Genomic DNA, 12,389 nt, shown 5'->3' on the forward strand with positions numbered 1-12,389 from the left:
GCTTATGTCAGACAGGGAGAGAGAGAGAGAGATAGAATGAAATACGTTTCATGTTTTTACGTTGAGAATCTGTCTGTGGGTATTAGTTGTATTATTGGTCTGCAAGCTGAACATTTGTCCTGGTAAATCTATTTAGATAGTGTGGTATCTTCTCCTCAGCAGACGGTCATTAGCGGTCCTATTGGAGTGTTATTTACAGTACAATTACTTTAGCCATGGAGGACCCAGAATTGCGTCAACTAAAGCTGGACAATCAGGTAAGGAAATCAAAATGATACTATAATTCAGATGACTTCCTCTAAACTGACATTCATGACAATATTGTGTAATAAAGGCAAATGTCACCAAATATGTGGTCTACAGATCCAGTGCATAAGCCAAATAAAAGCAACCAGTCTCTCTAGATACTAGTCTATATAAACCTCCATTTATTAACCTATTCGAAAGAAAATAATGTGTGGTTTAAATTGTGAATATTGAAACAATGTAACATTTTACATTTAGTGGTATAGATGAAACATGACAATCTTACAATAATAATTAACTCTTAGTTACCCTTTTCATATATGCTAATCAAAGAAATAGGTAAACTGCTTTTGAAAGTGATGCAAGTGGTTGTTGTGTTTTTGAACCCGATGGAGAGGCAGAACATTGATGCAATCTTGGAATTAAGATTAAGCCCAGAATCTCCCTCAGCGTTCACTTTTGATGAAGAAGCAGCAGAGAAGGAGGGCCGATACCCAAATGGTCACAGCCAATAGGGACGCTCGACCCAAGAAAAGCAAGCAGAAGACTGGAGCAGATGACACAGACTTGTTGATTACTCAATCCCAGAGCAACAACTCCTTAAATGGTTGGTGATATGAACACTCAATGTATAGTACTCTCACAATACAGTATACTGAACCACAGAACAGTCATACAACTGTGTTGGCTGCATTATCAGCCTTACAAATACATATCCCCATATTGACACCATTCTTATCAAGAATAAAATATTGTTGAATGGTTACAACCTCTGTCAAGATGTAGGCGAGAACTATTAGTTGTACATAATTTACCAATAACCATCTAGTACTGCATGCCTGACTTGTAATGGCCATGTTATACTCTTCAGCTGAAGAAGCCCATGATAACCCACTGGAGGAAATTACTCTGGGAGAGCTCAGCCTAAAAACCACTGATGCTACAGATGAGATGCCCCCCGAGAAACCCATCATCGCCAAAACTATGGACGTGGAAATTGACAGCCAGCCAAAGCCTAAACTTAGTACAGAAAATGAAGGCCCAGCAGAAGTGAAAAAGAAAGAGAAGGAGAAGAAAGAGAAAGGTGTGAAAAAGGAGAAGGCGCAAGCAAAACGTGAGATCATTTTATCCTATGAGATATGACACGCACACACACACACACACACACACACACACACACAGCAAAAACAGCAGCAAACACACAGCAAAAATACACAACACACACACACAATATCCTGTGTGTGTCATGTGTGTGTGTGTTGTGTATTTTTGCTGTGTGTTTGCTGTGTGTGTGTGCGTATCTGTGATTGTTTGTCCGAGGAGGCTTCCTCAAGGAGGAATAGAAAGATGGTCCTCCTCAAAATGTAGTAAAAAATACTATTCTGTCTTATGTTTTAGAGTTAGAACAGAATGAGGATAAGGGAGAGGAGAAAGAGAAAGAGAAGGAGAAGCGAGAGAAAAAAACAAAAAAGGACAAATTGAAAGGACACACCCCAAGTAAAGAGAAAAAAAACAAGACTGATGAACAAGAGGGTAAGAGATACAAATGTCATACACAATGCTGAATGTGTGATGATAACCTCTGCCACCGTATATGAGATGTGCACAGACATGGTTACAAATGCTTGCTCAGAAGGCTTGGTTTTGAAGGCTTTGTCATTGGTTTGTGTTTTATAGAAGAATGTGAGTTACAGCTAAAGGCATCTGTAGGCCTTGCCCCTTGAGACGTAACTTTGGCTCCAAAGCCACTGTTGTGCTATGAAAGGGCAAACAGTAAATGGCTCACGATAGCCTGACTGCCCTGTTCAGTGGGCATCAGGTACGGAACCGAGCCAGATAGACCCAGGTATTCTGATCCTCTTCAGGAGGGCAAGGTGTATGTCTATAACCCATTGATCAAGCACGTTTGTTGCCGTCCTATCAAACTGATGTACTCTAGAACTATCAGCAATGCACTTGGACTAACCTTAAAAAGTACCCGAAGTCATGTACTGTATAACTCATTCTCTTCATGTTCTGTAAAGACATAAGAGATCTGGCTGCTTTAATCTGTTTCCTGTGACTAACTAGTAGATATGTTTTCCAGAAAAACACAACATATTCAGAACAAAGTTGATGTGACTGCAAAGTTATTTGGATGCTGTAGCTACATACTTTACACAATATGCAGAGCAACACAAAATATTTTATAACACATTTCATTACTACCTTTCAGCATTACCATATTTTTATATTTCTCTCAATTTCCAGCAAACACTATCACTAAGTCTCCAGCTATTCAGATAGATTCCGTAGTAGAGTTTGAGACGCCAGAATGGGACAGTGATGGTGAGAGAAAGGATTGGTCAAAAAGCCCAATCCCAGGAACACCCAAGAAAAAACAACACCTCAACACATGTGAGTCATACGTTTGCAAGGTATACTGAACAAAAATATAAACGCAACATGTAAAGGTTTGGTCCCGTATTTCATGAGCTGAAATAAAATATCCCAGAAATGTTCCAAAAAGCTTATTTCTCTCAAATTTGGTTTTACATCCCTGTTAGTGAGCATTTCTCCTTTGCCAAGATAATCCATCCACCTGACAGGTGTGGCATATCAAGAAGCTGATTAAACAGCATGATCATTACACAGTTGCACCTTGTGTTGTGGACAATAAAAGACCACTCTAAAATGTGCAGTTTTTTCACACAACACAATGCCACAGATGTCTTAAGTTTTGAGAAAGAGTACAATTGGCATGCTGACTGCAGGAATGTCCACCACAGCTGTTGCCAGAGAATTGAATGTTAATTTCTCTACCATAAGCCGCCTCCAATGTCATTTTAGAGAATTTGGCAGTACGTCCAACCGGCCTCACAACCGCAGACTACATGTAACCAGGCCAGACCAGGACCTCCACATCCAGCTTCTTCACTTGCCGGATCGGCTGAGACTAGCCACCCGGACAGCTGATGAAACTGTGGGTTCGCGCAACCGAATAATTTCTGCACAAACTGTCAGCAACTGTCTCAGGGAAGCTCATCTGCGTGCTCGTCGTCCTCACCAGGGTCTTGGTCGTAACCTACTTCAGTGGGCAAACGCTCACCTTCGATGGCCACTGGCATGCTGGAGAAGTGTGCTCTTCACGGATAAATCCTGGTTTCAACTGTACCGGGCAGATGGCAGTCAGTGTGCAAGGCATTGTGTGGGCGAGCAGTTTTCTGATGTCAACTTTGTGAACAGAGTGCCCCATGGTGGCGGTGGGGTTATGGTATGAGCAGCAGTAAGCTACATACAGTGCCTTGCGAAAGTATTCGGCCCCCTTGAACTTTGCGACCTTTTGCCACATTTCAGGCTTCAAACATAAAGATATAAAACTGTGTTTTTTTGTGAAGAATCAACAACAAGTGGGACACAATCATGAAGTGGAACGACATTTATTGGATATTTCAAACTTTTTTAACAAATCAAAAACTGAAAAATTGGGCGTGCAAAATTATTCAGCCCCCTTAAGTTAATACTTTGTAGCGCCACCTTTTGCTGCGATTACAGCTGTAAGTCGCTTGGGGTATGTCTCTATCAGTTTTGCACATCGAGAGACTGACATTTTTTCCCATTCCTCCTTGCAAAACAGCTCAAGCTCAGTGAGGTTGGATGGAGAGCATTTGTGAACAGCAGTTTTCAGTTCTTTCCACAGATTCTCGATTGGATTCAGGTCTGGACTTTGACTTGGCCATTCTAACACCTGGATATGTTTATTTTTTAACCATTCCATTGTAGATTTTGCTTTATGTTTTGGATCATTGTCTTGTTGGAAGACAAATCTCCGTCCCAGTCTCAGGTCTTTTGCAGACTCCATCAGGTTTTCTTCCAGAATGGTCCTGTATTTGGCTCCATCCATCTTCCCATCAATTTTAACCATCTTCCCTGTCCCTGCTGAAGAAAAGCAGGCCCAAACCATGATGCTGCCACCACCATGTTTGACAGTGGGGATGGTGTGTTCAGCTGTGTTGCTTTTACGCCAAACATAACGTTTTGCATTGTTGCCAAAAAGTTCAATTTTGGTTTCATCTGACCAGAGCACCTTCTTCCACATGTTTGGTGTGTCTCCCAGGTGGCTTGTGGCAAACTTTAAACAACACTTTTTATGGATATCTTTAAGAAATGGCTTTCTTCTTGCCACTCTTCCATAAAGGCCAGATTTGTGCAATATACGACTGATTGTTGTCCTATGGACAGAGTCTCCCACCTCAGCTGTAGATCTCTGCAGTTCATCCAGAGTGATCATGGGCCTCTTGGCTGCATCTCTGATCAGTCTTCTCCTTGTATGAGCTGAAAGTTTAGAGGGACGGCCAGGTCTTGGTAGATTTGCAGTGGTCTGATACTCCTTCCATTTCAATATTATCGCTTGCACAGTGCTCCTTGGGATGTTTAAAGCTTGGGAAATATTTTTGTATCCAAATCCAGCTTTAAACTTCTTCACAACAGTGTCTCGGACCTGCCTGGTGTGTTCCTTGTTCTTCATGATGCTCTCTGCGCTTTTAACGGACCTCTGAGACTATCACAGTGCAGGTGCATTTATACGGAGACTTGATTACACACAGGTGGATTGTATTTATCATCATTAGTCATTTAGGTCAACATTGGATCATTCAGAGATCCTCACTGAACTTCTGGAGAGAGTTTGCTGCACTGAAAGTAAAGGGGCTGAATAATTTTGCACGCCCAATTTTTCAGTTTTTGATTTGTTAAAAAAGTTTGAAATATCCAATAAATGTCGTTCCACTTCATGATTGTGTCCCACTTGTTGTTGATTCTTCACAAAAAAATACAGTTTTATATCTTTATGTTTGAAGCCTGAAATGTGGCAAAAGGTCGCAAAGTTCAAGGGGGCCGAATACTTTCGCAAGGCACTGTACAATGAACACAATTGCATTTTATTGATGGCAGTTTGAATGCGCAGAGATATCGTGACGAGATTCTGAGGCCCATTGTAGTGCCATTCATCAGCCGCCATCACCTCATGTTTCAGCTTGATAATGCAAGGCCCCATGTCTCAAGAATCTGTACACGATTCCTGTAAACTGAATATTTCCCAGTTCTTCCATGGCCTGCATACTCACTAGACATGTTAACCACTGAGCATGTTTGGGATGCTCTGGATTGAAGTGTACGACAGTGTGTTCCAGTTCCCGCCAATATCCAGCATTTTCACACAGCCATTGAAGAGGAGTGGGACAACATTCCACAGGCCACAATCAACAGCCTGATCAACTCTATGCAAAGGAGATATGTCGCACTGCATGAGGCAAATGTTGTGTTTATATTTTTGTTCAGTGTACAATTACCGGTATAAACTAAACTGACCTTCCGGTATACTGCAAAGAGTTTCCCTTTTGTTTACATGAAATAACTTTGAATATGTTGTTTCCACTGCTACAGCAAGGTGCCAAATAAGTGACAATGAGAGGGAGGAAGATGAAATTCTTGAAAGAGAGAAAAAAGAGAAAACTCCAAAAAAGACAAAAAAAGCTGAGAAAGCCAATCTCGCACTGCTTAACTCCAACTACAGGCAGCAGGACACCTCAGACAGCGACGACAACATTGGAAGAGTAAGAGTGTGATAAAAACATCACTCTAAAAGAACAGTGTTTGTCCATTTTAGAAATGAACCATTTTCCCTTTAACCTAGATATGGTAGCCATTACCTTATAAATATCTCTTTCATTCAGACAATTTATGTCTGAAAAAAAATCATTGATCAACATCTTTCCTCCCATCTCTTCCTCTTTCTTCTCTCTCCTTCCCTCTCCCTACCCTTCCCGTTTCCTTCCTGTCTCTGTCTCTCAGGTGACAACTCCTGTCTCAGTTGAAGATCTTGAAAAGTTTGCCCTGCATCCAGCCCCTAGAGATACAACAATCCTGTGCAGAATCACTCGGGACAGGCGGGGCGTGGAGAAAGGAATGTACCCCACTTACTATCTCCATATGGAGAAGGAGGATGGGAAGAGGGTAAGGGTGCTAAAGAAAATGTTCAATGGAATATATGGCTGGCCAATGTGAATGCTCTTGTTGCAAGTCTTTCCTTGTGCTGTATATGATTGGCCAGCCTTTATGTCAGTTTGATCATCAGAATAATTGCACTCATGTAACTGCTGTTTTCTCATTGTCCATTCTTGATTCCTCCCTCCGTCCTCCCTTAATACCCCTCTTTCTCTCTACCTCTCTCAGGTGTTTTTAATGGCAGGCAGGAAGAGGAAGAAGTGCAAAACCTCCAATTATCTCATTTCCATTGATCCAACAGAACTTTCCAGAGACACAGACAGTTATATAGGCAAACTAAGGTAACTAACCCCCAACCGATCTATGTTCAACCATACTTTAAAATGTAAAAAAAAAAATGTGTGACCAACTTTTTATTTAGTTTAGTATTTTTTTCCATTCTGTCTGTCTGTCTGTTTATTTATTGTGTCCATCTGTCCCGTTCTTCTGTTTAACTTCACAGTACTATGTAAATCGTATGATCAATCTCTTTCAGATCAAATGTGCTAGGCACCAAATTCACAGTGTTTGACGACGGGGATAACCCAGATAAGAAGCCTTTCGTCAAAGAGTGTGAGTCAGTTCGGCAAGAGCTTGCCGCAATCTGTTATGTGAGTCAAACCTAATTTTACATCTTTACAATGACTTCCTTAATTTACTGTAGGCTTTTGCCTCCTGATAAAAAATAAATCTGACCAATAACTAACCTTCTCTTCTGTATTTTTGTCTTTCAGGAGAAGAATGTTCTAGGTTTCAAAGGCCCCAGGAAAATGACGGTGGTTATTCCTGGCATGATGGAGAATGATGAGAGAGTGTGCATTCGTCCAAAAAGTGTATGTTTATCGACACCTAAGACTCCAGAGATTGAGACCTAAGGTTAAATTCATCAGACCACTAAACCAATACATATGATGCAGAATAGAATAAGAGAATAGAATGAGTACCTATATAAATAAAGATATGGTACAGTCTGTTTACCACTCTCTCCTTCATCTACTGTTATCTCTCAGGATATAGAGTCTCTGCTCTCCCGCTATGAGAATGGTAACACTGACAACCTAGTGTGCCTCATGAACAAGTCCCCCAGCTGGAATGAACAGACACAGTCCTACGTGCTCAATTTCCACGGCCGAGTCACACAGGCCTCCGTCAAAAACTTCCAAATCGTTCACCCTGACAACGGTAAGATAGAGCCATTGTTTGCTGAGAAATAGAGGTGCTTTAGGCCGCCTGATTGGCTATAAACTGTCTTAGAATACCCTTTCTATATTTCTGCATGTAGTGGCTTAAAAATGCCTTAATTCACTTCATTCACCCGCCCCCAATGCCAACTAACCCTTTTATGATGTACTGCTATCCAACTCCCCACCACCCTGCTGACTATGGGACAATTACACTCCCTTCCAGAGGACTACATTGTGATGCAGTTTGGTCGGGTGGCAGAGGACGTATTCTCCATGGACTATAGCTTCCCTATGTGTCCCCTGCAGGCCTTCGCCATCACGCTCTCCTCCTTCGATGGCAAACTGGCTTGTGAGTGATACCAAGTGTGGACAACTCAATCAAGCAGATGCAGAGCCTTAATGGCTTACCATTACAGTTCTATCACAGTATTAATTGTCAATGTGCATTCCAGGTAGTATTGGATAAGTGTTTGATATTTTTCAACACCTGAGATTACAAAAAGTATTTTTTAGATTTTACGAAAAATACGTAACAACTAATCAACGTCATTGAGTATAGGTTATGATTCAGTCTCAATAAGGAACACATATTACTAAATGTTATCTGAAAAACAGCAACTAGGTCCTCTGAATTATATATTGTGCTTAGATGTCTGGTAGATGTAACCACTAGAATGACAATGTTGCACAGCATACCTGTTTTGTGCAGGCTGTTTGATCATATTTGAACTGAAACATTTTTATAAGAAATATGTATAAGAAATATGTCCAATTCATTTATTTAATATTGATTGCAGTCTTAAGGCTCCACTCCACATTATCAAAGTGTAACGTATTCATGTTTTCCATTTTTTTCTACATTCCACATAATCTCATATGTGCAATATACACTGAGTATACCAAATATTAGGAACACCACCCCTGTTGCCCTCAGAACGGCCTCAATTCGTCAGGGCATGGGCTCTACAAGGTGAAAGCATTCAACAGGGATGCTGGCCCATGTTGACTCCAATGCTTCCCACAGTTGTGTCAAGTTGGCTGAATGTCCTTTGGACGGTGGACCATTCTTGATACACACAGGAATCATCTACACTGATTGAAGGGGATTTAACAAGTGACATTAATAAGGAATCATAGCTTTCACCTGGATTCAAATGGTTAGTCTATGTCATGAAAAGAGCAGGTGTCCTTAATGTTTTGCATACTCAGTGTAACATGACAGCCGCAGGGCTCTAGACTGCAACCATTTAGTCGCATTTTGAGATCTTCCCAGCGAACGTTTCCATAACGTTCCCTAAAGGTTCTCCTTTGGTTCTTAGAAAAATAACCTTCCCAAAAACGTTCCCAGAAACAACATTTGTTATCTGGGCTTTGACTTGGCTTTGTGAGTTCCATTTTAATTGGTTGCATCGGTGCGAGCTGCCATTTCTAGCTGGTCACTTCACTTCTCTCAAAACGTTCTGTTTGGGGACGGCAAAAACCACGATTTGGTCAAATCTAAAGAGCACCATTTTTCGGATCCCTGAATGAAATAGTCAGGTCTGCCCTGTGCTTGTTTCTCCCTTGCTGCTCCCAAGTAGGTTAGTTGGAGAGCAAAATGCATTCTGATTGTAACATTTCAAAATTAAATTGCGGGAAAATAAAAGTTTAGAAGCTGTTGTGACTGTTGGAGAGAGGAGGGTCTAAGGTTTCTGAAAGGTATTACATTTATTTCTCAAGTCTCAATATTGGCTGCTTAAGCACAGTTTTTAACCAAACTATCTGGTAGGCTATATCTTTGAGATATACAGAGTGGAGTGTGGGAAGCACACATCTGTCATTTGCGGTGATTGCATAGGCCTATATATAAATTATTGGGTATGCTGCAAAGTTTTTAGGAAATTACAATTACTGTTAGATTAATCAATTACACAACTAACTACCGGCATATTATATTTAACTATCTAACTAATGCATTTTGAGTTTACAAATTAATTAGCCTATGTGATGTTTGTACACACAATAGATGTAAGCAAATGTATATCTATTTAACAGAAGAAATCTGCAGTTCTGGAGCCCTATTTTGAGAGTAAAATATAGCAACAATAGACTAATTGTCAACCCATTCATGACAATCATTGGTTTAGGGTGCATGTCAAAATATATTGATCATGCATTCCTGCTTGGACATGTTCCATTTTCCATTGACATTTTAGTCATTTAGCAGACGTTCTTATCCAGAGCGACTTACAGATTGTGCATTCATCTTAAGACAGCTAGGTGGGACAACCACATACTGTATCACAGTCATAGTAGATAAATACATTTTTTCTCAATAAAGTAGCTATCAGCAAAGTCAGAGCTAGTATGAGGGACAAGAGTCAAGTGCGAGTGTTAGTTCACAAAAGGCTTTTTTTTAAATGTTAGTTGAAATAACTTATTTTCTGAATCATATCATCTCAGTAGCACTGTGAACGTCTTTTTAAAATGGCTGGTCATTTTTTCCTATTGCGTGATGCTGCAACAAGTTTGGTACGATCAAATTATGGGCTGGTGCCACCAGCTGAAAATGTAAGTAGCACCGGTTCCACCAGGAAATTAGTCTGGATTCCTGAAGCTGCAAAGAGACTCTATTTAAGATAATGATGTGGAATTTGCCATAAATTGTTATTGATAGAATGTTTACTGATGTTTAAAACTGTCATGTTGATTAATCATTTTTATACTACGGCATTGTTGAATACTTGTTTCTGATTGGCTTGAAGGACAATTTAGAGCGTGCATTATTTTCCTGTAATGCATGGTATATCAGCACGGTAGCGTTCAATGGCTATAGTTCATCCTTAACATGTTTGAGCTGCTTTTGAAGGCAAAAGTCGAATTGAAAACATTATTGGCATTGATGAATTCGATTTTCAGCCACGTCTATTTCTATGGGCATACGCACTGTTCATGACACAAACTATTCACACCCCTATTGTTGGTGGAGAGAACATTTTGCAAGTTTGAAGTCTATTTCCTGAAATTATACAAATGTTCTCATGGGATGCAGAGAACATTTAGCAGTTTTAAAGCTACTTTTCATGCAATTCTATACATTTTGCCATGTCTAATGTGCATTCATGTGATATTTGACTGACTCAAACATTACAACAGAATGTATGGTCTAAAAAACCTAGCTGACATGGGCTAGTTGATCTGGACATTTCTGACACATTATAGCTCTCTAAGGTATGCAAAGACTGGTTTGACAAGAGGAAAACTGTTGATGCATTACCCAATTTCAAAATTACACCTTGTGCATTCTACTATTATAACTTTCAAGAGAAAATTTAAAGCCAGACTGAATTCCGTAAAAAAAAAGGCAGGGTGCGCCCTACAGTTTGAGAACCAATGATCTAAACAAGCAAGTCTGTTTGTTTGGTTACCAAGGCAACTACTGTAGCTATCTAGTAAACTTGCTAGCTACTTCAGTGGATGTTGAATGCATTTCTACCTGTAAATGAACACATTTCTAGGGACAAATGTGTTAAATGTGTTAAATTATAGCCATGGCATAAAACATCTTGTAAACCCATTACTCTGTGTTGATGTTTTTTTGTACAGGAAGTTAGTATCTTCTCTCCCCACTATCTCCTTTTGGTCTCTTTATCGCAGTCAAGGACGAAAATACTTTTAGTAAAAGAACTTAATGAATATACCAATCTTCACTGCTGATCTGGAAACACTACATCCAACAGATTCAGATGTAGATAAAACCAATGACTCATGATTTCTCCTCTTGCACAACAGTTACAAAAGTAATTTCGATAGCGATAACAGTCAATCTTTCAGCACTTACTGTATTGCTGAACGCAGAGAGCAATTGAGTTTCACAGATATAAGAATAGGCCACAGTTAAGCCCTGTGGTAAATTAATATGACCACAAAACATGTTTTCTGATGTAGCCTATCTATTCTGTTTCTGAGTGAAACCTTATACCAACACTAACTTTAGACGTTGTCTGCGGAGTAAAAAGATGCCTTTCCTCTCAATAAAGAAACACACTTCCTGTGTTAATGATGTTTAGTTTGAACTGACAATAATATTGGCAATGATGACTGAAGACATTTATAAGCATCTTCCTGTGAGATAAAAGTGTTTCCTAAGAACCTCTACTGTTCCTCTGCCACAAACTTGTCACTTGATTAGTGAAAGTTGCTCACAAACTTAGGTTACCATGATTTAGGCCCAAGTTATATTAGTTATCCCAGTTTGCTTGCTGTATGGTGAGGATATTCTTTTATTTTTCTTGCCTCCCTGTAAAAAAAATGTTTAAAAAAAGGTGTATTACCTATTATTGCCAATTACTAATCTCTCACACTTTAGGACAGGAGTATTTCCTGGTGAGGTCACATGGTCAGGAAAAACTCTTATCCTTAAAAATAAGTAGTCAATTCACAAGTTTAGATCAGAGCCGTATAAAGAGGGAGTTCGGTCAGGTTTTAGAATGGCTGCCATGTAAACGTCTTTATTCTCGAAATGTTGGTGACGTAACAATACGAGAGCGTGTCTGATAATTCCATATGAAATGACCTGCTGTGAACAAGCAAAACCGAGCAGTGAATTTAGCAGACGTTGTTATTGATTAGCATTCAGGATAATGTGTATCTAAGTCTGTACTGTGTTGTGGTGTCAACAAATCTATCTTTACTGGACATCTTCATAGGTTTTGAAAACTATCAGAAATAAACAGCACAAAGCAGAAGCATCAATTATCACTTAGCAATGTCTATGTAGGTGAAAGTGGCTCACTCGCAACTATCAGACTGAAACCACATTGGCCCAACTCTCTATATATACACAGTATGACTCTTTAGATAGCTCAGTGATGTAACAGGTGAACTAACACAACACTGTCATTATGTGTTCACTATGTGTGCCAATGTGTATATACAAACTCGATGATAGTCAGA

At 39.8% G+C, this 12,389-nt stretch overlaps 1 protein-coding gene and 1 non-coding gene across 4 annotated transcripts; both read left to right on the forward strand.

Moving 5' to 3' along the window:
- Position 1: 1 nt before the first annotated feature.
- On the forward strand, positions 2–9,773 carry LOC139368143 (tubby protein). Of its 3 annotated transcripts, none has more exons than XM_071106736.1 (12): positions 2–257; positions 674–853; positions 1,118–1,360; positions 1,645–1,779; positions 2,497–2,643; positions 5,671–5,840; positions 6,079–6,240; positions 6,460–6,572; positions 6,767–6,881; positions 7,005–7,103; positions 7,281–7,452; positions 7,678–9,773. In XM_071106736.1, exons 2-12 carry the CDS (start codon positions 709–711, stop codon positions 7,809–7,811), a joined length of 1,635 nt encoding a protein of 544 aa, XP_070962837.1. In that variant the 5' UTR covers positions 2–257; positions 674–708; the 3' UTR covers positions 7,812–9,773. The 3 variants fall into 3 exon arrangements, with proteins under 3 accessions (XP_070962837.1, XP_070962834.1, XP_070962835.1); XM_071106733.1 differs by having other exon boundaries at positions 697–853; XM_071106734.1 differs by having other exon boundaries at positions 225–257; positions 648–853.
- Positions 1,959–2,087, forward strand: LOC139369037 (small nucleolar RNA SNORA17). Its single transcript, XR_011627039.1, has one exon. It is a non-coding gene; the product is annotated as a small nucleolar RNA SNORA17 (small nucleolar RNA).
- Positions 9,774–12,389: the final 2,616 nt, after the last annotated feature.

The sequence above is a fragment of the Oncorhynchus clarkii genome, chromosome 16, assembly GCF_045791955.1.
Source record: "Oncorhynchus clarkii lewisi isolate Uvic-CL-2024 chromosome 16, UVic_Ocla_1.0, whole genome shotgun sequence".
Classification (NCBI taxonomy): Eukaryota; Metazoa; Chordata; class Actinopteri; order Salmoniformes; family Salmonidae; genus Oncorhynchus; species Oncorhynchus clarkii.

Bases quoted from the DNA above. Each gene is read 5' to 3' on its own strand.
- LOC139368143 (XM_071106733.1), top strand. From the start codon at position 216: ATGGAGGACCCAGAATTGCGTCAACTAAAGCTGGACAATCAG. The intron at 6,241-6,459 runs GTAAGGGTGCTA...TACCTCTCTCAG, and splicing joins AGAAGGAGGATGGGAAGAGG to GTGTTTTTAATGGCAGGCAG. The intron at 7,453-7,677 runs GTAAGATAGAGC...ACTCCCTTCCAG, and splicing joins AATCGTTCACCCTGACAACG to AGGACTACATTGTGATGCAG.